Source organism: Elephas maximus, chromosome 13 (assembly GCF_024166365.1).
Source record: "Elephas maximus indicus isolate mEleMax1 chromosome 13, mEleMax1 primary haplotype, whole genome shotgun sequence".
Taxonomy (NCBI): domain Eukaryota; kingdom Metazoa; phylum Chordata; class Mammalia; order Proboscidea; family Elephantidae; genus Elephas; species Elephas maximus.
In genome coordinates, this window is record NC_064831.1 from 33,535,913 (window position 1) to 33,559,456 (window position 23,544).

General features: G+C 38.8%; 1 protein-coding gene across 1 annotated transcript in view; it reads left to right on the forward strand.

Moving 5' to 3' along the window:
* Positions 1 to 23,544, forward strand: part of LRBA (LPS responsive beige-like anchor protein) — a 769,624-nt gene that overhangs the window by 537,844 nt on the left and 208,236 nt on the right. The window contains exon 44 of the mRNA XM_049905216.1: positions 17,428 to 17,543. Coding sequence (XP_049761173.1) covers positions 17,428 to 17,543 — 116 coding nt within the window. The remainder of the gene's footprint in view (positions 1 to 17,427; positions 17,544 to 23,544) is intronic.

Here is a 23,544-nt window from a genome sequence, read left to right on the forward strand (position 1 = left end):
TTGGCTTTGAGGGACTCTGAATCAGGGAGCAGAGGAAAGCAGTGGGAAACTGCAGACAGGTAAGAATCAACAAATCAACGATGAGTCAGATACAGTAGGAAAATAGCCTCTTCCTCTGTCCCTGCCCTTCCCCCAGCGATGTGGGCCATCAGCTGCTGTGAACTGGGGTAGTGGCCCCACAAAAAGAGCCTGCTTTCCTAACAACCATAGCCCCTTCCTGTACAAAGAGACAGGACCCCTAGCTTCTACCCAAAAATCAATCAGGCAGACCTCTCCACGTGTCCGTTTAGAGTGTGCCAGCACCTCCCCCACCCAGACACTGTGAGTTGCAAACCTACTGCAAGTTGCTGCTGAAGACCTGTGCAGTGGAGTCTGTTCTCATAGTCAACACTACCTGCCTCCCTGCATACCCATAGCTCAGGACTCTGAAATAAACAGGACAGACTTCCTGGGGAGTCAGTTCTGGTCTTTCTGCTCCCCCTTTCAGCCAGTGCTGAGGACTGCTGACCGAAGGTGTTGTGTGGTAAGAAGTAGGCATCTTTAGTGGAGGCCATACTCACAGCCAGCATACTCCAGCAGGGGGGTGGGCTCTGATAGCAACAAGGCAGACCTCTCCAGGGGTCCATTTGGAGTGTGCCAACACCTCCCCCACCTGGACACTGTTGGCTTCAAGCCTACGGTGAATTGCTACAGAATGCTCACACAGTGGAGCCTGCTCCCATAGTGAACCCTCTACCAATCTCCCTGAACAACCCATAGCTCAGGCCCCTGAAACCAACAAGACAGACCTCCCGGGGGGTCAGTTCAACTCTTTGTGCTCCCCCTTTTGGATGTTGCTGAGGACTGCTGACTGAGGCTCCTGTGTGTTAAGAAGTAGGCATCTTTAGTAGAGGCTACACCCACAGCCAGTATACTACAGGGATGACTCCAATGGCAACAAAGCAGATCTTCCTGGAGGTCTGTTTGAAGTGCGACAGCCCCTCCCCTACCTGGACATTGTCACCTGCAGGCCTACTGTGAATTTCTTCAGAATGACTGTGTAGTGAAGTCTGCTCCCATAAGCAGCACTCTGCCTGCTTCCCTGTGTGCCCCATAGCTCTGGCCTCTGAAACAAACCTCCTTGGGGGTCAATTAAAGTAAATTTTTCCCCACTTCCAATTGGTGCTAAAGACTGCTGGCTGATGTAGCTGTGTGTTAGGTACTCTTGAGTGGAGGCTGCACTCACAGCCAACAGTCTACCAAGGGAACTTTGATAACAACAAGGTAGACCTCCATGGGGATTTGAACAGAGTATGACACCCCATCCCCCCACCAGTTAATTGCTGGTTGCCAGGCTGTTGAAAACTCCTACAGAATCCCGCCACATTGAAGACTGCTCCTATAGTCAGCACTCTACCTGCCTCCCTGTGCACGCCTCTGATCAGATCAGGCCTCTGAAACCAAGAGGACAGAAATCCATGGGATCATTTGGGTCTGTCTGGTACCCCTTAGGGTCAGCACTGAGGACTGGTGACTGAGACTGCTGTGTGCTAGGAAACAGGCATCTTGAGTGGAGGCCATACCCACAGTCAACATACTACAGGTGGAGCTCTGATAACAGCAAGGCCGAACTCACTGGGGGTTCATTTGGAGTGTGACTGTTCCTCCTCCAACTGGTAGCTGTTGGCTGCTGGACTGACACTAACTCCTACAGAAGGTTTCCTACAGTTAAGTCAGGAGGTAGGTCACCTAAGAGAAGATGGTTGCCCCAACCACTGCAGGGCTACTGGTGCTCTGAAACCAACAAGACAGATCTCTTGGAGGCCCTTTCAGGGAGTGCCAGCCCCATCTCCTCCTGAAATGGAGAATGGTTTTCCCCCGTTTCCACTGAATGCCAGCTCAGATATAAGCATTCCCCATAGAACAGAGAAGGAAACTGTGGGCAAAACTGGAGGGCAACACTCAACCACAAAGGGGAATCACTGGGTATGAGTTTCCTGAATAGAAATGTGATTGCAGGAACAGAGAAGGGAAGGGAATAATAACCAGAGAGAGGAAAATGCACCACCTGGTGGACAGATTGAGTCCTACATGATATCTTGCCTAAATGACAGTGCCTGCTGGTGGACACACTAGCCGAAGAGTGTACTCTGTTGTGTTTGGGAGAGATTGAAAATTGAAAGCAAATCTGGAACTTTTGAATCTGAATTGAATCAAGGAAGAAGGAGCTAACACAGAGAGGGAGAGGAAAAGGTAAACAAAGGCCAAAAGCTCTGCTCACCTGAATTTCTTGCAGAAAGTAGTGTGGGTAGAAACACCAAATACTGGGGAAAACTTAGGAAGTTAACACCCTCAAAAATTCAAATGCCCCAGCAAAAAAATCACAGGACACACAAAGAAGAGAGAAACAATGGCACATCCAAATGAGCATGACAGAGGCGTGAAAACACATCTAGGAATAACCTAGTGATGAAAACCTGGAAAAATATAATAACAACAACATTAACTGTAATTAAAGAGCTAAGGGAAAACAGACAAAAAGCTAAAAGAAATGAGAACAATGCGAGGACAAAATGAGGATCTAAAAAAAGAGATATTGCAATGGAAAGGGACAATAACTGAAACGAAAGGCAAAACAGAAGGGTTTACCAACAGATTTAATCAGGCAGAAAAAAGAGTCAGTGAATTAGAGGATAAGGTAGTTAAAATAGATGCTGAAGAGGAACGGTAATAGACACTTAAGAAGTTTGAGCACAGTTATAGGGATTATGAGATAACAACAAGAGACCGAATATATGCATCATGGGAATCTCGAAAGGAGATGAGAGAAAGGGACAGAAAAAATATTTGAAGACATAATGACAGAAAATGTCCTCAGTATAGTGAAGGACATTAATCTATAAATACAAGAAGCTCAAAGACCCCCAACCAGGATAAACCCAGAGATCTACACCAAGGCACTTCATAGTTAGGCTCTTAAAAATTAAAAAGAGAATCCTGAAAGCAGATAGAAGCAGTCACACATACAAAGGACTCCAGTAAGATTAAGTGCCTATTTTTCTTAAGAAACATCGGGGACCAGAAGGCATTGGAATGATATAAGTGGTGGAAAAAAAAAACTCTCCATCAGGATTATATACCCAGAGAAGCTATCCTTCAAGAATGAGGGTGAAATTAAAATATCCCCAGACAAACAAAAGCTGAGAATGTTCATATCCACCAGACTGGCCCTACAGAAAATACTAATGGAAGTTTTATAGATGGAAGGGAAAAGACGTTAAAAAGGCATTCAAAGCCATACATAAAAAGAAAGATCCCTCATAAAGGAAAATGTATAAACAAGTATAAGGGCTAGTTATAAGGTATTCATACTTGATAATTCTAAATGTTTTGTCCTTCGTGTTTTTTAATAACAAATATATAAAAGGCATTGATGTTGCAGGGCACATGAAATACAAAGATTTAACTAGTGATAACAGCAACAAAAGTGGGAGGGAGAGGAATGCTATAGATATAGAATTTCTTGTATCTTACTAAAGTTAAGTTGTTAACCACTTACCCTAGAATGTTATAAATAAAGAAATTTACAAGCCCTTAAATGTAATATTCATGATAACCACTGAGAAAATATATAAAAAACATACTCAACGTAAAAGAAGTAAACAAAAAAAGCTCACTATAATAAACCAACATCACAAAAGCAGGCAATACTCACTAAGGACAAAGACAAAGAAGGCTTAAGATACACAAAAATCAAATAACAAAATGGCAGAAGCAAGTCACCTATCAGTAATTACACTGAATGTAAACAGGTTAAATGCTCCAATTAAAAGGCAGAGAGTGGAAGAAGGGATTTAAAAAAAAAGATCCAACAATATACTGTTTACAGGAGACACACCTTAAACCCAAGGACAAAAATAGGTTGAAAGTGAAAGGATGGAAAAAAAATTTCAAACAAATAATAATCAAAAGAGAGCTGGAGTGGCAATCTTAATATCAAACAAAGTAGATTTTAAGACAAAATTCTGTCAGAAGAGATAAAGATGAACATTATTATGTAGTGATAAAAGGGTCAGTTATTCCAGAGGATTTAACAATTATATATGCACCCAACGTTGAGGCATCTAAATGTATAGAGCGAATACTGATAGAATTGAAGGAAGAAATAGATAGTACTACAATAATAGTTGAAGACTTCAGTACACCACTTTCAGTATTGGAGAAACTGTCTAGAAAGAAGATCAGCAAGGAAACAGAGGCCCTGAGTCACATTGTAAACAATTAGACTTAACAGATATATGGAACACACCACCAAAAAACAGCACAATGTACGTTCTCCTTCAGTACACATGGATCATTTTCCAGGATAGACCACATTTGAGGTCACAAAGCAAGTCTTGATAAATTTACAAAGATTGAAATCATATGAAATATTTTCTCTGATCACAACAGAGTGAAGCTAGACATCAACAACAGAATAAAACCTGGAAAATACACAAACAAATGGAAGTTAAACAACACACTATTAAACTACCAATGGGTCAAGGAAGAAATCATAAATTTCTTAGTCAAATGAAAACGAAAGCACAATTTACCAAGACTTACAGGATGCAGCGAAGGCAGTACTTGGGGGAAAATGTAAAGCAATAAATGCCTACATTAAAAAAGAACAAAGATCTCAAATTAGCAGACTGACTCGACAACTCCAGGAACTGGAAAGAGAAGTGCAAACTAAGCCTAAGCCTACCAGAAGTAAGGAAATAATGAAAATGAGAGCATAAATAAATAAAATTGAAAACAAAAACAATAGAATAAATAAAATCAGAAGCTGGTTCTTTGAAAAGATCAATAAAACTGACAAACCTTTAGCTAAACTGGTAGTGCACTGGTTAAGAGTTCAGCTGCTAACCAAATGGTTGGCAGTTCACATCTACCAGCCACTCCTTGGAAACCCTATGGGGCAGTTCTACTCTGTCCTATAGGGTTGATATAAGTCAGAATCAACTCAGTGGTGATGGTTTTGATTTTCTTTGGTTAGCTAAACTCACAAAGAAAAGAAAAGACACAAATAACCAAAATTAAAAAAAGAGAGAGGGGATATTACAACAGACCCAATAGAAATAAAGATAATTGTGACAGGATATTATGAACAACTATATGGCAACAAGCTAGATAACCTAAATTGAAATGTCAAATTCTTAAAAACACACAGTCTACCCACACTGACTCAAGAGTAAATAGAAAGTCTCAAAAGACCCATAAGAAGTGAAGAGATGGAATCAGTGATCAGAAACCTCACAGCAAAATAATAGTTCTGGACTAGATGGCTTCACTGGGGAATTCTACCAGACATGTAGGGAAGAATTTACACCAACACTGTCTAAATTTTTCCAAATGATAGAGAAGGAAGGAATGCTCCCTAATTCATTCTATGAGGCAAACATAACCCTGACAACTAAACCAGACAAAGATACCACAAGAAAGGAAAACTATAGGCTAGTATCTCTTATGAATATAGTTGCAAAAATCTCAACAGAATACCAGCATACAGAATTCAACAATATATTATAAGAATCAAACACCATGACTAACTGGGATTTATTCTAGGAATTTAGGGATGATTCTGCATTAGAAAATCAGTCAACGTAATGCACCATATCAATAGAACAAAGAAGAACCACGTGATCATCACTACGAACGCAGAAAAAGCATTTGATAAAATCCAACACCCTTTCTTGATGAAAACCCTAAAGAAGATTGGAATAGAAGGGAAATTCTGCAGTATGATTCAGGGCACATATGAGAAGCCAACAGCCAGTATTAACACTAAATGGAGAAAAACTGAGAGCTTTCCCCTTGAAATGAAGAATAAGACAAGAGTGCCTGCTCTCATTTCTATTCAATATTGTATTAGAAGTCCTAGCCAGAGCAATAAGACAAGAAAAAGAAATAAAAGATATCCAGATTGGAAAGTAGAAGTAAAATTATCTCTATTCACAGATGATATAATATGTAGAAAATCCCAGAGTCTACAAGAAAACTTCTAGAGCTGATGGTGGTATTTAGCGAAGTTGCAGGGTACAAGGTCAACAAACAAAAATTCGTTGTGTCTGTATACACCAGCACTGAGAAATCTGAAAGGGAAATTAGGGAAACGATTCCATTTACAACAGCACCTAAGAGAATAAAATACCTAGGAATAAATCTAACCAGAGATGCGAAAAGCTTATACAATGAAAAGTATAAAACATTGCTGAAAGAGACTAAAGACTTAAATAAATGGAAAGATGTTCCATGTTCATGGATTGCAAGATTTATTAAGATTTCAATACTACCAAAGCAATTTATAGATTCAACACAATCTCAATCAAAATTGCAACAACGTTTTTTACAGAAATAGAAAATTCAATGCTCAACTTTATATGGAATTGCAAGAGACCCCAAATTGCTAAAACAATGTTGAAACAGAAGAATAAAGTAGGAGGACTCACACTTCTGATTTTGAAACATACTCTACAATAATTAAAACAGCTTGGTGCTGATATAACAGTAGACACATAGACCAATGGAATAGATTTGAGAGTCCAGAAGTAAACCCACACATCTGTAGTCAACTGATTTTTGACAAGAGTGCTAAGTCCATTTGATGGGGAAAAGAAAAGTTTCTTCAATAAATGGTGCTGGGAAAATTCGATTTCCACATGCATAAAAATGAAACAGGATCAGCACCTCACATGATACAGAGAAACAAATTCAAAATGGATTAAGGGCCTATATGTGTAAACTAAAACCATAAAAAGCTTAGAAGAACAAGCAGAGGTGATGCTGTCAGGCCCAGCTTTGTACAATGGATTATCTAATACAGTAACAAAAGCAAAGACAGCAAAAGACAAAATAAATTATGGAACCTCATAAAAATTAGAAACTTTTTTTCATCAAAAGACTTTACCATAAAAATGAAAAGACAAGCTACTGACTGGGAGAATATCTTCAGAAACCATATATCCCACAGGAATCTATAACCAAAATATATATTGAACCCTGACAACAACAAGAAGACAAATCAAAACCACAATGAGAAACCATTTCACTCCCGCTAAGATTGAAAAAAAAAAAAACCAGAAAATAACAAATGTGGGTAATGATGTGGGGAAATTGGAAACTTATCCATTGCCGGTGGGAATGCAAAATGGTATAGCCATTTTGTAAAACAGTATAGCATGGTGGTTCCTCAGAAAACTAAAAATAGAACTCCCATATGACCCAGCAATTTGACTTCTTGGTGTATACCCAAAAGACTTGAAAGCAGAGACTCAAACAGAGACTATACACCAATGTTCATTGCAGCACTATTCACAATAGCCAAAAGGGGGAAACAACCTAAATGCCCGTCAGCAGATGAATGGATAAATACAATGTGACACATACATACAATGGAATACTGCTTGGCCAGTAGGAGAAATGGAGTCTTGATTCAAGCCACAGTTTGCATGGAGCTTGAAGACATTATGCTGAGCAAAGTAAGCCAATCCCTAAAGGACAAATATTGTTAGACCTCACTTAAATAATAAGACAAAAAAGGCAGAAGTATAGAGATCAGAGTTTATTAGCTGTTACCTGAAATGGGAGAGTAAGGTAGAAAAAGGGGTTAATGGTGATGGAAAAATTACATTGACTAAGGGTAGGGTTGCACAGCCAATTATTTTAAAAAGTTGAATTGGCAAAAGTAGTGTGACAGATATATTTACTGCTTATGTACAGTCAAACACCTTGTGGGATTTGGTTCCTTGATTTGAAGGTTTAGGGTTATGGTTTCATGGGACATCCCAGTTAATTGTCCTAATAATGTGTTTAGTGCTTCTGTTCTACCTCCTAGTTCATTGCATCATGCCTGGGATCTTAAAAGCTTATAGTTGGCCACCCAAGCTCAACAATTGGTCTCTATTCACCTGGAGGAGCAAAGGAAGAAGGAGTGTTGGGAATAAGAGAAGGGTATGGAATGCGTTGCTAATTGCCTCTGTGAACAGCTGCCCCTTGTTTAACAACTGCTATGATACCAGAAGAACTGGATTGTTGCCAGTTACCATTACTGAACATTTTGATCAAAGATTCCATAGAAAAAATCCTGATCAAAAGCATAGAAATGCATAACAGAATTTCAAATTCTCGTGGATTCCTACTTTCTGGAGCCATGGAGGGTGGACAGCCTCCTGAAACTGTTTCCCTGAGATAATCTTTAAACCTTAAACCAAAAATATCCTTTGAAGTCATCTTGAAACCGAACAGTTGTTTAGCTTAACTAGTGAAAAAGGTTTGCCTTGAGCATTATGCTCTTTTTGGAACTATCTATATGGGACAGATTGACAACAGTTACTCAACGTATTATATAGGAACATTGGGTGGCAGTGAGTTTGTGTTAATGAGGGAGGAACAACTTAGAAAAGGAGGGTAAGAATGATACGCAACTCAAAGAATGTAATTAATGTCACTAAACTGTACACACAGAAACTGTTGAATTGGCACATGTTGTGCTGTGTATATTCTGAACAACAACAAAGTAAATAAAATTCAGAAGAAAAAAATTTTAAGTGGATTAAAATTATACAGAGTACATTCTCTAGCCTCAATGGAATTAACCGGAAATCAATTATAGATGAATATCTGGAGAATTCACCACCCATTTGTCAGTTTGTTGTACTATGGTAGCTTGTCTGTTGCTATGATGCTGGAAGCTATTCCAGTGGTATCTCATGGACCACCCAAGGTGGACAGGTTTTAGTGGAGCTTCCAGACTAAGATAAACTAGGCAGAAAGGCCTAGACAGATGAGAAAATTGAGGAAACAGTTGATAAGTTTCATATAAGATTACTATATATCCAACAATTCTTGAAGGCATTTACCCTAGAAAGTCTTTTAAAGCATATGTTTGTAAAGTGATCTGTTTATGAATGTTTATGGCAGCAGTGTTCATAATCACCAAAAATTGGAAACAGCCAAATGTCCGTCATCTGGTGAATGGACAAAGAAATTGTGATACATCCACACAATGGAATATACTTCTCAGCAATAATATGGAATGGACTACTGATGCGTGCAACATCATGGATGAATTTGAAAAGCAATTTGCCAAGAAAGCCAAGGATGCCATTATGCTAATAAAGCCACCCCAAAAGACTATATATACTGTATGATTCCATTTGTATGAAGTTTTGGAAAAGCAAAACTATAGGGACAAGAGCAAGATCAGCGGTGGAAGTATTTTATATCTTGGTTGTTGTAGTGTTATACAACTATATATGTTTGGCAAAAGTCATTCCAGTGTATTCCTAGAAAGCATGGATTTTACTTTATGTAAATTATGCTTCAATAAACCTGATTTTTAAAAACAGAGAAAGGTATGAGTATGTACAGCATCAGGAACTCTAGTACCATGCTGACAGAAATGCAAATAGTATAGTTGCCTTCAAAAACAATTTCTAGTTTGTTAAAAAGTTAAAGATATACTTAATGTATATCCTAGCATCCCCACTCTTAAGTGTTTACCTGGGATAATGAAAACATATGTATACATTTGCATACGCTTATATGCAAATAATTAAGTTATAGTCATAGTAGTCAGAAAATATAAAAATATAATGTTCATCAACTGGTAAGTGGATAAACAAATTGCAGTTCATACATTCAATAAATTACTGTTCAGAAATAAAAAGGAATCACCTACTGATATGTGCAACAACATGGTTGAATCTAGAAAGCATTATGCTAAGTAAAAGAAGTGAGGCAACATGGGCAACATTTTGTATCATTCTGTTTGTGGGAAATTATTGGTTGCCAGGGTCCAGGAGTTGGGACAAGGGAATTAACTGTGAAAGGATTCAAGGGAACTTTTTGAAGTGTATTTTGATTGTGGTGATGGTTATAAAAAACTGTACACTTCAGTTTGGCAAATGTTATGTTAAATTATATGCCCATAAATATCATTGAAAAAATAAACTTTCTAAGCATACTTACTCTGTTACAATTTTTTTTACTTATTCATATGAATGTACTACTTAACATGTATGAAAAATCAGATCAAAATTTTTTATATCATTTTGGTTAAAATGATTAAATTATGCTTTATTGCATCATACTTGTAATTTTTTCTTTCTTGACATTCATATCAAATCTATATATTAAGGATTCTATAACTATACTGTATTTGATTAAATTTTTATGTTTAACTTCTGGCAAATCAGAATTCAAATATTAATTTTTTATTTACATATGAGCTTAACTAGTATTTATATCATTCAGAATCTCTCACAGTATAGGCAGTTGGAAGAGTGCAGGGGTCTGTGTCTCTTTGCTGTGTGCTGGTCTGTTGGTTATTTTTAAATTGCACCATCACTAATTGTTTTCTTTCATAGAGATATTGATTCACTGTCAATTCAGTTTAGGTAACTAATTTAAGGACTGGGAATGGAGTGAACACTGGGTTTTTCTGTTGATTGATTAAAACATATTAGAAGTAGAAACCTACTGTTTACTTTTAGCATACCTAATTTTATATTGATTTGAGCTGCTTTTGATGAGTGTTTATCTCACTTTTTTAAGGTAATATCTTATTATAAATGCAACTGAAATAGAATCAACAAAGAGTAGTCATGATGCTGGTAGGAGCTCCACTCAGCCTGGGGCTGGAGAACTTTCTGGGATGAGTCACTCACCTGCCCTTTGGCATGACACCTTAGTTCCTCACCAAATTGGCCTCCCTATCAGCTGCCTGAATATCAATATGATGTCTGAGCTGGCCTCCCCCAGAGGAAGTGATCCAAGAAAGAGCAAGATAGAAGCTCCAGTGTCTTTTTATGACCTCCCCTTGGTAGTCACATTCCATCATTTCTGGAACATTCTGTGCATTGCAAGTGATTTGCTAAATACAGTCCAGACTCAAGGGGAGGAGAACTAAGCTTCACCTCTTAAAGAGAGGAGTATCAAAGAATTTGTGGGCATATTTAAAACCACCCTAGGTCTCACAATAAAGTAACCATTCTATGGTTTTGATTAGATAATTTTAGAATTTAATAAGGAATTTCAAGTTTCAAGAAAAAGCAGTTCAGAAAGCATGGTAAATTTTCTTATCGTAATAAAAAAAAAGTCTTTTCTACTAAAAATGTGTTATAAAACCTAGAAACTCTGTAATGATGTTTTTCATGGCCAATGAAAGCTGAAAGCCTTAATTTATTAAATCAGTTACTTGTATAGATTTTTAGCATTTTCAGTGTATTGGGCATTTATAAGATAGATACCATCTCTGCCCACACATGTTTAAACAAATATATAAACAAATTAAGTAGCTCGTAATAAGTTACAGGAAGGATATAAATATAAGGTGGTCAAGAATGTCTTCTTGAGTGACTTTCAGATTTTGATTTGAATAAATAGAATCAGCTAACCTTTGAAGAAGAAATACAACTGGCATGCTCATTAGAAGCAAGGTGAGACTTCCTCTTGCTTGCTTTGGACATGCCATCAGAAAAGACCAATCATTAGAGAACATGATGTTTGGTAAAATAGAGATTCAGCGAAAATGAGGGAAAAACCTCAATGAAATAGATTTACACAATAGCCTCAGCAGTGACTGAAATATACCAAAGATCATAGAGATAGCACGAGACTGGGCAACATTTCGTTCTGTTACACAAAAGGTCACCGTGTATCATGCTATGGGTCAGAGTTGACTCAATGGCAACTAACAACAACAACCTTTGAAAAAAGGAACAGCTTCTACAAAGACCCTGAAGCAAGATAAAGCATCCAGTGTTCTAAGAAATGTTGAATGACTGATCTTAGGACAAGGGTGTCATGAAATGAGGTAGAAGAGAAAGGCTAGATACAAATCAATACAAAGTTGTGTTTAGGATTTTCATCTTAACCTGAGAGCATTAGACAATCTTGGAAGGGTTTTCAGCAGAGCAGAGATGTGATCAAATTTACACATTAATGTTATGCTACTTCCCATGTGGATTAGATTGAAATGCGGGCAGGAACAGGAATGATTGTAGAGTCACCAGTTAGGAGTCTGTGGTAGAAATCCAGGTGATATATGATGTTGATAGTAGAATTAAAGAGATGCATCCTTGTTAGAAATTTTTTTAGGAGATAGAATTTATGTACCTTGAAGATTAATGTGGGGAATCATGAGAAAGGAAAGTATTCAGTATGTCTCCCTGAAATCCATCTTAAGCTGCGTGATGGCAGTTACTGAGATTGGGAACACTGGAAGAAGACTTGTATACGTTCTCCATCCCCATGGCTGGGGTTAGGGAAAGGAGGTGAATGGACAGAATATAAGAAGTTAAGTTTTAAATCTATTGAAATTGAAGTCCCTGAGAGGTACCCAGACTGAAATGTTGAATAGGGCGTTATACATAAGGAGATATATCTAAAATTCAAAGGAAAGGCTTAACAATTGATAGTTTTCCATTTGGATGTAATTTGAAGTCATGAGAAGGAATGAACTCATCTGGGGAGAGGCTGTAGAATGGCGAGAGGAACTAGAACTGCATCCTGAGAAACCTCAACATATTAAAGATCAGTTAGAGGAAAAAGACACCCCCTTCTCCAGAAAACAATCACAGCATCAACAAAAACTAGAAAGAGAGGAAGTCCAGGAAATTGTGATACCAAGGAATGATATTTAAAGAAGATAATATCTTGATGAGAATTCAATAAGGTATAGACTGAAAATTGATCATTGCATTTAACAACATTATAATCCTTGAGGACCTGAAAAAAGAGCAGTTTTGATGAAGTGGGGAAGTTAAAAAGCCAGTTTAGATTGGTTTGAGCAACCAAGTTAGAAGGCTTAGAAGGATGTGACTGGAGAGTGAAATACTGAATTACTTAATTTTGAGAGGAAGCAGTTTCTCATGATTTCATGGTTCTGAATGACTTCGGAAGACAATGAAAATGAAGTTATGAAAACAATCACGTTGAGGCAGGGCTTCCAGCTATGGATGAGTAAGAAGGTCAGCAAATCCCCTTCTCAAGAAGTTGGATAAAATTGACCGATGTAATTATTTGAGAAAGTGTTCTGGAAGTCAGCCAAAGCCATACAATAATCTGAGAAGCATTTCTTCTTGAAATACTGCTGAACTTTGGTTAAGAATAGGAGTCTGTGACATTCTTGCCTGGGATGCTCCCATCCCTCACTGCTCTGTCAGTACAGAGATTCTGCTAGGACAGAGCAGCCCATGAGGACAAGTGGCAACAGTGCCCATGTTACAGGTGCTTCCATTTTGAGCAGTGGGAAATACCCATGCCCTCAGTGTTCTTAATGGAATTGATGATCTTGGTATAGTTGAGAAGGGAGGGACAGAGGTTCACCCAGCCTGAGGTTCCAGTTGTGGTTTAGACAGACATATTACTTGCTAAGGCCACGTGTGTGTGCAGTAGAGACCAGAAGGGCCTGGGTGATCCTGAGTCTTCACATATACAAAGAAGTCACAAAAGGGCCCAGTAAAAAGTAAAAGCTGAAGCCAACTAGAAAATGACTTGAAGTTTGAATATGTAGTTCTAAGCACACACAGATCTGCTGGCAGAGGTTGAAAGCCTTACGGGCTCAACATGCTGTGCACAGCCACTATGCAATTATTGGCTTACCACTAACTACACAGACACAGGGTGATCCCGAGGAAGCCAGGCATAAAAATAAAGACTAAAAAACTGTCTGAGCAGAGATATCAGCAGTTGCACACTGTGGGGAAGACAGATTTCTATTATTTAGCCAGGAGAGATTACTAAACAAGCAAATAAAATCTGAAAAAAATCAGAATCCAGAGCTGCTACAATATATTATTTTAAATGTTCAGTTTTCAATTAAAAAAAATATGTGTGTGTGTGTATATATATATATATATAAGATATACAAAGAGACAGGAAAGTGTGACCCATACTCAAGGGAAAAAAAGTGATCAATAGGAATTGTCTGTGAGTGTCCCCAGATGTTGGGTCTAGCAGACAGGAGACTTCAAAGAAGCTGTTATAGTCAAAGAACTAAAGGAAACTATGTTTAAAGAATTAAAAAAAAAAAAAAAGACTAAATAAACATATGGGCAATCTCAATAAAGAGATAGAAGCTGCAAAAATGATTGCAGCTACTCTTTGACTCGGGCAACAGTGCTGGATCTAGGGACAAAGAACATATTCACAGTCGCCCCCACCACACACGCACACACACACACACACACACACACGCACTCTCTCTACCTGGAGTGTAAGGTGCTCCTTTCCCTGGTGCCAAGGTTATTGTTCTTCTTTCACCAGCACACAATTAGTGGATTCCATCCCAGTACCTGTAACTTTAAATTTTGGGGGGTCATTCTCTATATGCGCCAAGACCTTTTGAATCCTAAATTTTAAAAATAGGTCTCCCACGCCTTTTATCTTGATCATTACTCAGGAAGAAGTTGAGAGGAAGATGGCCGAATTCAGTAACCAAACTTAATTCCAAGGTGTGTCGACCAGGAGCAGATGAGGGAGATGGAGTCAGAAATCTTTTTTGAGTTATTTTCTGAGGAGGTTGATCCAGCCTCTTCAATATGGGTTACCTGTGGGTGGTAAGCATAGTGAAATGGCTGTCAACTGTTTGAACTTCAATCCAGTGCTGGGTGGCTTTTGTGACACATACTGTCAATGGTTGGGAAAGCCAAAATCATGCCACAGATTAGTTTCAGAGGCCACAATGGTGTGGCTGCAGTCAGCGAATCAGACTGGAACAGTAACACCATAACCTGAAAAAATGTCATCAGATGTGAGGCACCACTGATAGTCCTGATGTGGTTAAACTTCAAGAAACAGTCAGGGTGAGTGCCCTGTGCTTGATTCTAGTAGATTGTATCAGAGAATAGACATCTACATGAGTGACCTAGACTGGCTGATTAGTAGCCTTAATCTGTATTCACAATTCATAACCCCAAAGATAAATGTCTTTGATCTTCTAGTCTGTAGTCTTCTAAGTAACAGACCAAATACTTAGGCCATTGGAACAGTCCAAGAGTCAGTAAAAAGGTAACGAGCTTCTTCAAGGTCAGAGCGATGAGAATGGCCTGGAGATCTACTCATTATGTAGAGTGACCTTGTCCCTTTTTGGTTCTGCATATCTGATGCTAAGACTAAATAGTTGGAACAGGCCATCGGACATGGTGCGATTTCATCTTGCCTGGACTGTCAGCCAACTGGCCCCGGAATTTAGGGGAAGCTTTGTGAAACAAGGCACCATTGAACCAGTAGCTGTGCTTTAGCCAATGGAGTGGAGAATACTGTTCTCCCCGAGTGGGGTAACTACCTCCTCTTCATGGAACACTGAGATGACACTAAAACCAACCAAGCCAGCTATACCCCTAAACACACTATTTCCATTTAACTGACAAGGTTTTTTGGACTCTTTCCTTATTATTCATTGAAACTGAGTCGGCCCACCATTAATGGAGATGTCAGACTGAGAGTCACAACTATCTATGGTCAGCCTTCAGTTTTAATAAGAGCTTTAGGTTTAATAAGAGCAGGCCAATGACTGATAGCTGTGTCAGTGAGGTGATGAGTCCAAAACCTTAAGGAGCAGCTCTAGATAGAAGTTGCACCTCCTTGCCAGAAATTACAGTGGCAAAAATCATCAACCACAGATGATTAGGGTTGTAGGTCCCAGAGTTAGACAGCACACCACAGCTTGCTGGGTGACTTTCAGTTCAGCCTGTTGGTCCAGGTACCACACAAATGATACTGATTTGCAGGTTAGGTGATAAAAAGAACCAAGCAGAATGCCCAAGTCCAATTAGGTACCAGATCCCATCAGTCGTTTCACCGAAGAAAATATACAAAAGGCTGATAAGCACATGAGCAGATGCTAAACAATGTACATTAATACTCACTAGAATGGCTATGGAGCCCTGGTGGTGCAGTGGTTAAGAGTTCAGCTGCTAACCAAAAGGTTGGCAGTTCAGATTCACCGGCAGCTCCTTGGAAAGCCTACTCTGTTCCTGTAGGGTTGCTATAAGTCAGAATCGACTTGATGACAGTGGGTTAGAATGACTATGATAAAAAGTACATGTAATAGCAGATATTGGCAAGATTGTAGAAAATTTGGAAGGTCATACATTGCTGGTTGGAATGTAAAGTGATAAAGCTTTGGAAAGCAATTTGACAGTTCTAGCAGCTCCACTTCAGGAATCTACCCAAGAGAAATGAAAACATATGTTTATACAAATGTAGGGGAATGTTCATAATAGCATTATTCATAATAGCCCCAAACTGGAAACCATTTAATACCGCTTGACTGGTGAATGGATGGGCAAAACGTGGTATATTCATGCAGTGGAATCCTATCAGCAATAAAAAGGAAGGAACTGGTGATACATGGTGCCACACTGAAAAACATTCTTAGTGCAAGAGGCCTGGTGCAAAAAACTGCATAATGCATTTTTCCATTTATTAAATGTCCAGAAAGGAAAGTTTATAGAGGCACAAAGCAGATTAGTTGCCCAGAGCTGGGGATAGGAATAGGGATTAACTATAACGGGCACAAGACAAGTTTTTGGGGTGATAGAAATGCCCTAAAACTGGATTGTGGTAACTGCAGAACTCTATAAAATTACTTTAAATGTCACTGAATTGTAATCTTTTAAAGTGGGTGAATTTTATAGTATGTAAATCACACCTCAAACAAGTTTTTTTTTTTTTTATTTTAATCGCCTTGTCTTTGGTGATAGGAGGAACTGTGTCAGCATACTTCTCTGAGGGTTTGGTTTGTGAATGTGATAATCTTGCCTCCTATTTCCCACTGTTACTTAGTATTGATCAGTTGTATCCTTTGGTGCATACATTTCATTAAGAAAGCACAGAAAATTTGGTCTTCTTGTAAGATGTATTAAAAGAAAAAACTCAGAAGTTTGCCTTACAGTTATCCCACCCCATGAATAGACACCTAAATAGTTCAGCAGTCCCTTTCTTCTTGTTACGAAAGATGTGTAAATATAATGTTTAAATTTATAATGTACAAGTATGTTACCTTTAGGTGATGCCCTTAAAGTTGATGAAGGTACGTGAAACACTTTTCGTATGTATTTTTTGGTTACAATTTCTTCTTTTTATATCAGTTAAGCAAAGAGTAATAATTGGAAAGTAAGAACCTGTATGGAAGCTAGGTATTACAATGGCATTATAAGGACAGCTTACCTGAGTAAGTAGAACATGTATAATAGACATGTGGCTAGTCCAAAAAATTTACTTAACCACTAATTATAGATTGAAATATTTCTAATATCATTAGTATAACATGGATAGAACTTTTAAGAATGGAATACAGATTTCATTATGAATGAATAAGCACAGATATTCATGATTTATTGTTGTGATATTATTAATCTTAGACTTAAATTGATTCTATAATGATTTCTTTTTTTGCAGGCGTATCTCATTAGCTAGTCCCCGTCAACTTTTTAAAGCTTCTAATATGACCCAGCGATGGCAACACAGGGAGATTTCAAATTTTGAGTACTTGATGTTTCTCAACACAATAGCAGGTAATCCTAACCCGCAAGTTGGCTTGTTTCAAACGGTAAATTACTGTGTTATAGCTAAATTATTTTGAGTACTGATAAAAGTAGCTTATTTTTATTGACATTATTAGTACTAAAATACCTTATCAAGCGTTAATTTAAAAGGAGCCCTGGTGCCACAGTGGTTAAGTGCTCAGCTGCTAACCAATAGATTGGTGGTTCAAACCCACCAGCCGCTCCTTGGGAGCAAGGTGTGGCAGTCTGCTTCCGTAAAGTTTACAGCCTTGGAAATCTTATGGGGTAGTTCTGCTGCGTCCTGTAGGTTTGCTGTGAGTCGGAATGAAGTCGACGGCGTACAACAACTGGGAAGTAAAACCTTTCCCGGTATGGCACGCTTAAAAAAAAAGAAGTATAGATGATTGAAGCAAGCAAACAAAGAAAAACCCAGTAAAACATTAAAAAAAAAATTCATAAAGAAGTAATTTGATATTAGAATTTCCAGTTTTCTACATAAACGGCTACTTGAGAGAAATTGAAAATAGGTATATAAACTCATTTCTAAAAAAGAGAAGATAAGAATTTGTAAAACTGTTTAACTTATGGAATAGCAGGAGTCAAGAGCCATATAAAAGCCAAAGAACCTATTAATAACTTAATTAGAAATGTGTTATATGATGAAGCAATGAAGTGTAACACACAGAAAAAAGAAAACTGTGGGTAAAATATTAATAAGAAATACTTGTATCATGACTCACATGGACATTTGAAAACCAAACGGCCCCACAAGGTCTATATTTTAGTTTTCTACTGCTGCTGTAACAGAAATACCATAAAGGAGTAGCTTTAAAGAAAAAAAAATGTATTTTCTCACACTTTAGGAGGCTAGAAGTTTGAATTCAGGGCACCAGCTCTGGAAGAAGATCCTTGTCTCCAAGTTTCTGTTCCTGGGTTCCTTGATGACCTTCCCATGTCATCTGTCTGCACTGTTTGTGCTTTCTTGACTCCATGTTTATACTTTTTTTTTTTATAACTCAGAAGTGATTAAATTTAGGACATACCCTACAGGGGAATGGCCTCATTAACATAACGAAGAACACTATTCCCAAATGTAGTTACATCCACAGGCATAGGGGTTAGGGTTTCAACACACATTTTGATGGGACATAGTTCAATCCATAGCAGCTACTGTGAGAATTCATAAGGCGTGAACCGTTTGACACACAGCTGACGGAAAGTGGAAGAAGAAAGTGTCAGAAAAGACTTCCAGGCTTCCAGCCTGTATGTGGGGAAATGATGGTGCCATTAACAGAAAATGAGGTCAGAAAAATTTGATCTAGGGAAAGATGATAATTCTTATGGTAATTTCAGTGTTCTAATAAGACATCCAAATTAAGATATCAAAAAGGTTTGTTTGAAGTATGAATCAAAGGGTTTTCAGAACTTGGAGATAGTGCGTTGGATTCCAGCTGCATAGAGAGGAAATCACCAAGAGAGAGATGAGATCATAAAGGCAGTTAATTCACAAAGCAGTGAGATAAGGTCTTGGGGAATACGAGGGAAGAGGGAAAGGTAGTAAAAGAGAGGAGAATGAGTGATCCTAGAACTTACAGAAATAGTAGGAGAGCTGAAGGTAACCAAATGTCATGACGCAAAGGGAAAGAGAGAGAAAAGAGTGTTGGTCACCTGCATCAAGTGTTTTAGAGAGATAAGACGAGAATTAAGAGTGAGTACAGGACAGGCTTGCGTTTGGCATTTTGGGATTTGTTGATTGTTTTGTAGGGGTTCATTTTAAAAGTGAGGAAAGGTTGATTATAAGGACTGGATGGTTGGAGATGAAATGGGAGCTTTAGATAGAGATTAGTATTTTAAGTGTGATGGTGAAGACAGGAAGGTTTAAGGCAGAAAGGAGAAACCATGAATAGAGGAGAGAAAGGGAGAGTAACAATTCAAGTTATGAGGGAGATAGGTTCAAGAGCTCAGGTGAAGGAACACTCTTAGAAAAAAAGATGTATTGTTAGAGAAGTAGGGAAGAGAGGAAATATTATGAATTATAAATATGCAGAGTTAGGGAAGAAGTTGAGGGACTCACATTGAAAAGTCTAAGTTTTATCAGTAAAGAGGAAAAGGATGAAGAAAGTTAGAATAGTTATGTTAATTTTAGTGGGGCTTATATGACTAGTGACCAAAAGGAGTTTTTAAGTAGTAGTGAGAGACAGGAAACTTACATAACAACTTTAATGGGTATAGTTTGTAGTGAATCAACTAATACATATTGATTGAATGCATAGTAATGATTATGGAAATTAAACATTTATGAAATGGTCTACTTTCAAATAGCTCCTGTTGTGCCTACAATGTCTTTTTAAATATATCCCCTGAATATTCCTTTTTTAAAAAGTATCAGCAATTTGTTTTAGGTGGTTTTTATACATATGCTATAACATGTGAGGCTAAGCTACATGTTGAGATCACTTTTACACTATTATCTGTGACATACATAGGTTCTCATAATATTGTGACGCATTTGCCAAGAGACATTTAGTTGGTAGGAATTGAATATATATTGAGAATAACTTAATCTATAAAAGTCTAATCACACTGAGCAGGTTCATCCTCTTTTTTTGTAGAACAGTAAACTTTAGATTATTTCAGGTTAGTTAAGCAAAAGGATCAAGATGAGGATTTTACTGTTTACTAACATCTCAATGAGAAGGCGAGGGAAAGGAGGAGGTAGAGGGAGCCAAAGAAAACTGCTTTTAGCTCCTTTTCTTTTCCCTGGGAAAAATTAAAATTATTAGCGGAAGTATGTAGCTTCCACATATATCTGTGAATTAAAATTGTCGTTGTTATTCATGTTTTTTTAAGTCTGTGTCTTAGTTACCTAGTGCTGCTTTAACAGAAATACAACAAGTGGATGGCTTTAACAACAGAAGTTTATTTTTTAACAGCTTAGGAGGCCAGAAGTCCAAATTTAGGATGCCAACTCCAGGGGAAGGCTTTCTCTGTCTTTTTTGGCTCCAGGAGAAGGTCCTTGTCATCAGTCTTCCCTGGTCCAGGAGCTTCTCAGTGCAGGGACCCTGGGCCCAAAGCATGCACTCTGCCCCTGGCTCTTCTTTCTTGATGGTAGGAGGTTCCTCTCCTCCCTGCTCACTTCTCTCTTTTATATCTCAAAAGAGACTAAGTTAAGATACAGCCTAATCCTGTAGATTGAATCCTGCCTCATTAACATCACAGAGGTTAGGATTTACAACACATAAGATAATCACATCAGATCACAAAAAGGTAGACAACCACACAATACTGAGACTCGTGGCCCAGCTCAGTAACTCACATTTTTGGGGGACACAATTCAATCCATGACATTCCACCTTTTGACCCCTCAAAATTCATGGCCTTACCACATGTAAAACACATTCTTCCCATCATATTATAAGTCTTAAATCAACTCCAAGTCCAAAATCTCCTGGGGCAAAATTCCTGTTCATCTGTGAAATCTAGAATACAAGTTACCTACTTCCAAAGTAAAATGGTGGAACAGGCACAATGTAGACATTTCCATTACAAATGGGAGAAATTGGAGGGAACGAAGAGATAATAGTCACCAAGCAAGTTAGCAGAGCACATTACATTAGCTCTTAGGCTTGAAAATAGTTCTGTGTTCTCTGAGACCATTTAGGCAATGGCCCTGCCCTCCAGACTCTAGGTGTTGGCCACACTTTCTGGATTCCGGGTGGAAGCACCTTGGCCCTGGGCTTTAGCTCTGCATTCCAGGCCCACTGGGCCTGCAGCTGTGCTCCCTCGGATTTGGATGGCCCCATTCTCCTAGTCTGAGTGGTGACCCTACTGTCTTGGCCCCAGCAGGCCCTATCCTTTTGCCCCGTGGGCATGGCAGTTCCGCCCACTCAGCTTTGGGCAGCAGAGTGCCCCATCCCACTGGCACTCATGAAAGGCAGCCCACACTCCAGAACTGAGTTGGTGAAGATCTGACTCTTTGAAACTTAGGAGGCCATGTTCCCATCCTTTGAGACCCAGCAGGCCATGGTTCTACCCTTTGAGACCCTAGAGATTGTGGCTCTACCCTTTGAGACTAAGGCAGCTCTGTTTCCTGTGCTCCTTGTCTCTTCAGCTTCTGTTTCCTGGTTCCTTGGCTTCTCAGCCCCTGTCCCTTCGGGCCTCTTGGGTCAGCCTGGCCTCTGTCCTGTTTGGGCAAGTGTTCCAAAGCTCTTTAGTTCTACTGATAAGTGGCTGGTGGCATCCCATTCTGCTGGTAAACCTTGGCTGAAAGGCACTCAGCTCTTGCTCTGTAGGTTGGCAAACCTAGCTCCACCAGTAAGTGCCCAGAGGCACCCTACTCCGCCAGGAAGCCTCCAGCCTGAAGGCACTTAGCTGTCTTGCTCCATGAGTCAGCTCCCATGGCATCTTGTGCCAATCTCCTGGTTCTGCCACTGCCATTTCTCTGCCACTGCTTCTTGCCTTCTGCGCCGTCTCCGGTGTACAGCTCTCCTCACTTCCTTTGCGAGCCCTCACCAGGATTGTCTTTGATGTCCATAATTTCACCAACAGTCTCTTCAAGGCAATCTAGGCTTTTACTATTAGGTACTTTAAAACTCTTCCAACCTCTATAATACAGTTTCAAAACCGCTCCCACATTTTAGGTATCTGTGAGAGTAGTGCCTCACTCTCAGTACCAAATTCTGTCTTAATTATCTAGTGCTGCTGTAACAGAAATACCACAAGTGGATGGCTTTAACAAACAGAAGCTTATTCTCTCCCAGTTTAGGAGGCTGGAAGTCCAAGTTCAGGGCACTGGCTCCAGGAGACTCTCTGTCGGCTCTCGGGAAAGTTCTGTGTTATCAATTGTCCCCTGGCCTAGGAGCTACTCAGTGCAGGGACCCTGGGTCCAAAGGATGCACTTCACTCCTGGCTCTTCTTTCTCGATGGTAGGAGAGGTCCCTCTCCTCTCTGCTTGCTTCTCTTTTTTATATCTCAAAAGAGATTGAGTCAAAATACAACCTAATCCTGTAGATTGACCCCTGCCTCATTAACATAACTACCTCTAATCCTGCCTCATTAACATCATAGAAGTTAGGATTTACAACACATAGGATAATGACGTCAGATCACAAAATGGTGAACAACCGCACAATACAGGGAATCCCAGCCCAGTAACTCACATTTTGGGGGGCACGTTTCAATCCATAGTAGACCGTTTCCTGGTTGACCAAAGAGGAATGTAACTCTGTTACCCCAGTAGGGCTCAATCCCAAAATGAGTAAAGTAAAAAAGTTAAAACCATCAGATACAAAGATAGTTTAGATACCAAGAAAGTGTACAGAGAACTACTTTAGTATTCAGCCGCATATTATGACATCATTATGTATTTAAGAAGCAAAATGGAGATGATAAACTATACACTAAGAAAGGAATTCAAATAATAGTATGCTTTTTTCCCTTATATTTTAGCTATATAAGTCTGTTCACATTAAATCTAACTAAAAATAGGTTATAGAGTAGTAAACAATGGAGCTGGCGTTCAAATACCATGATTTTGAGTCCAGAAACAATGTTCTCAACTGCTGTACTGCCTCCCTATAGTTGTGATATTCAGAAAATCGCCGTGCCAGAGTAGGACTACTTTATCTTTTGCCTTATTCTTATTTTTAATAGACCTTAATGTGTCACTTAATGTCATTAGTTTAGAAGAGATACGGAAGAATTTGTGGCAGCATTTGGGGTGAGAGGAAGCAACACTGATAATGCCATGCATTGTATTCAGAGGATTGTAGAATTGGAATGCTACCACGGCAGTTTTAGAGTTACTACTATAACGCTTTATTTTGCAGATGACTAGTGGATGTCCACAGAGGTCGTGTCACGTATATTTGGCTGGTTGGTTAATTAGTGGCAGAGAAACCATTATAGCTTTGAAAAAACTATGAAAATTGCAAATTGTTTTTTAAAGTCTTAATACTTAAGAGTTTTATTTAGGTAGGCTTTCAAGTAATGAAAAACAGTTAAGTGTAGT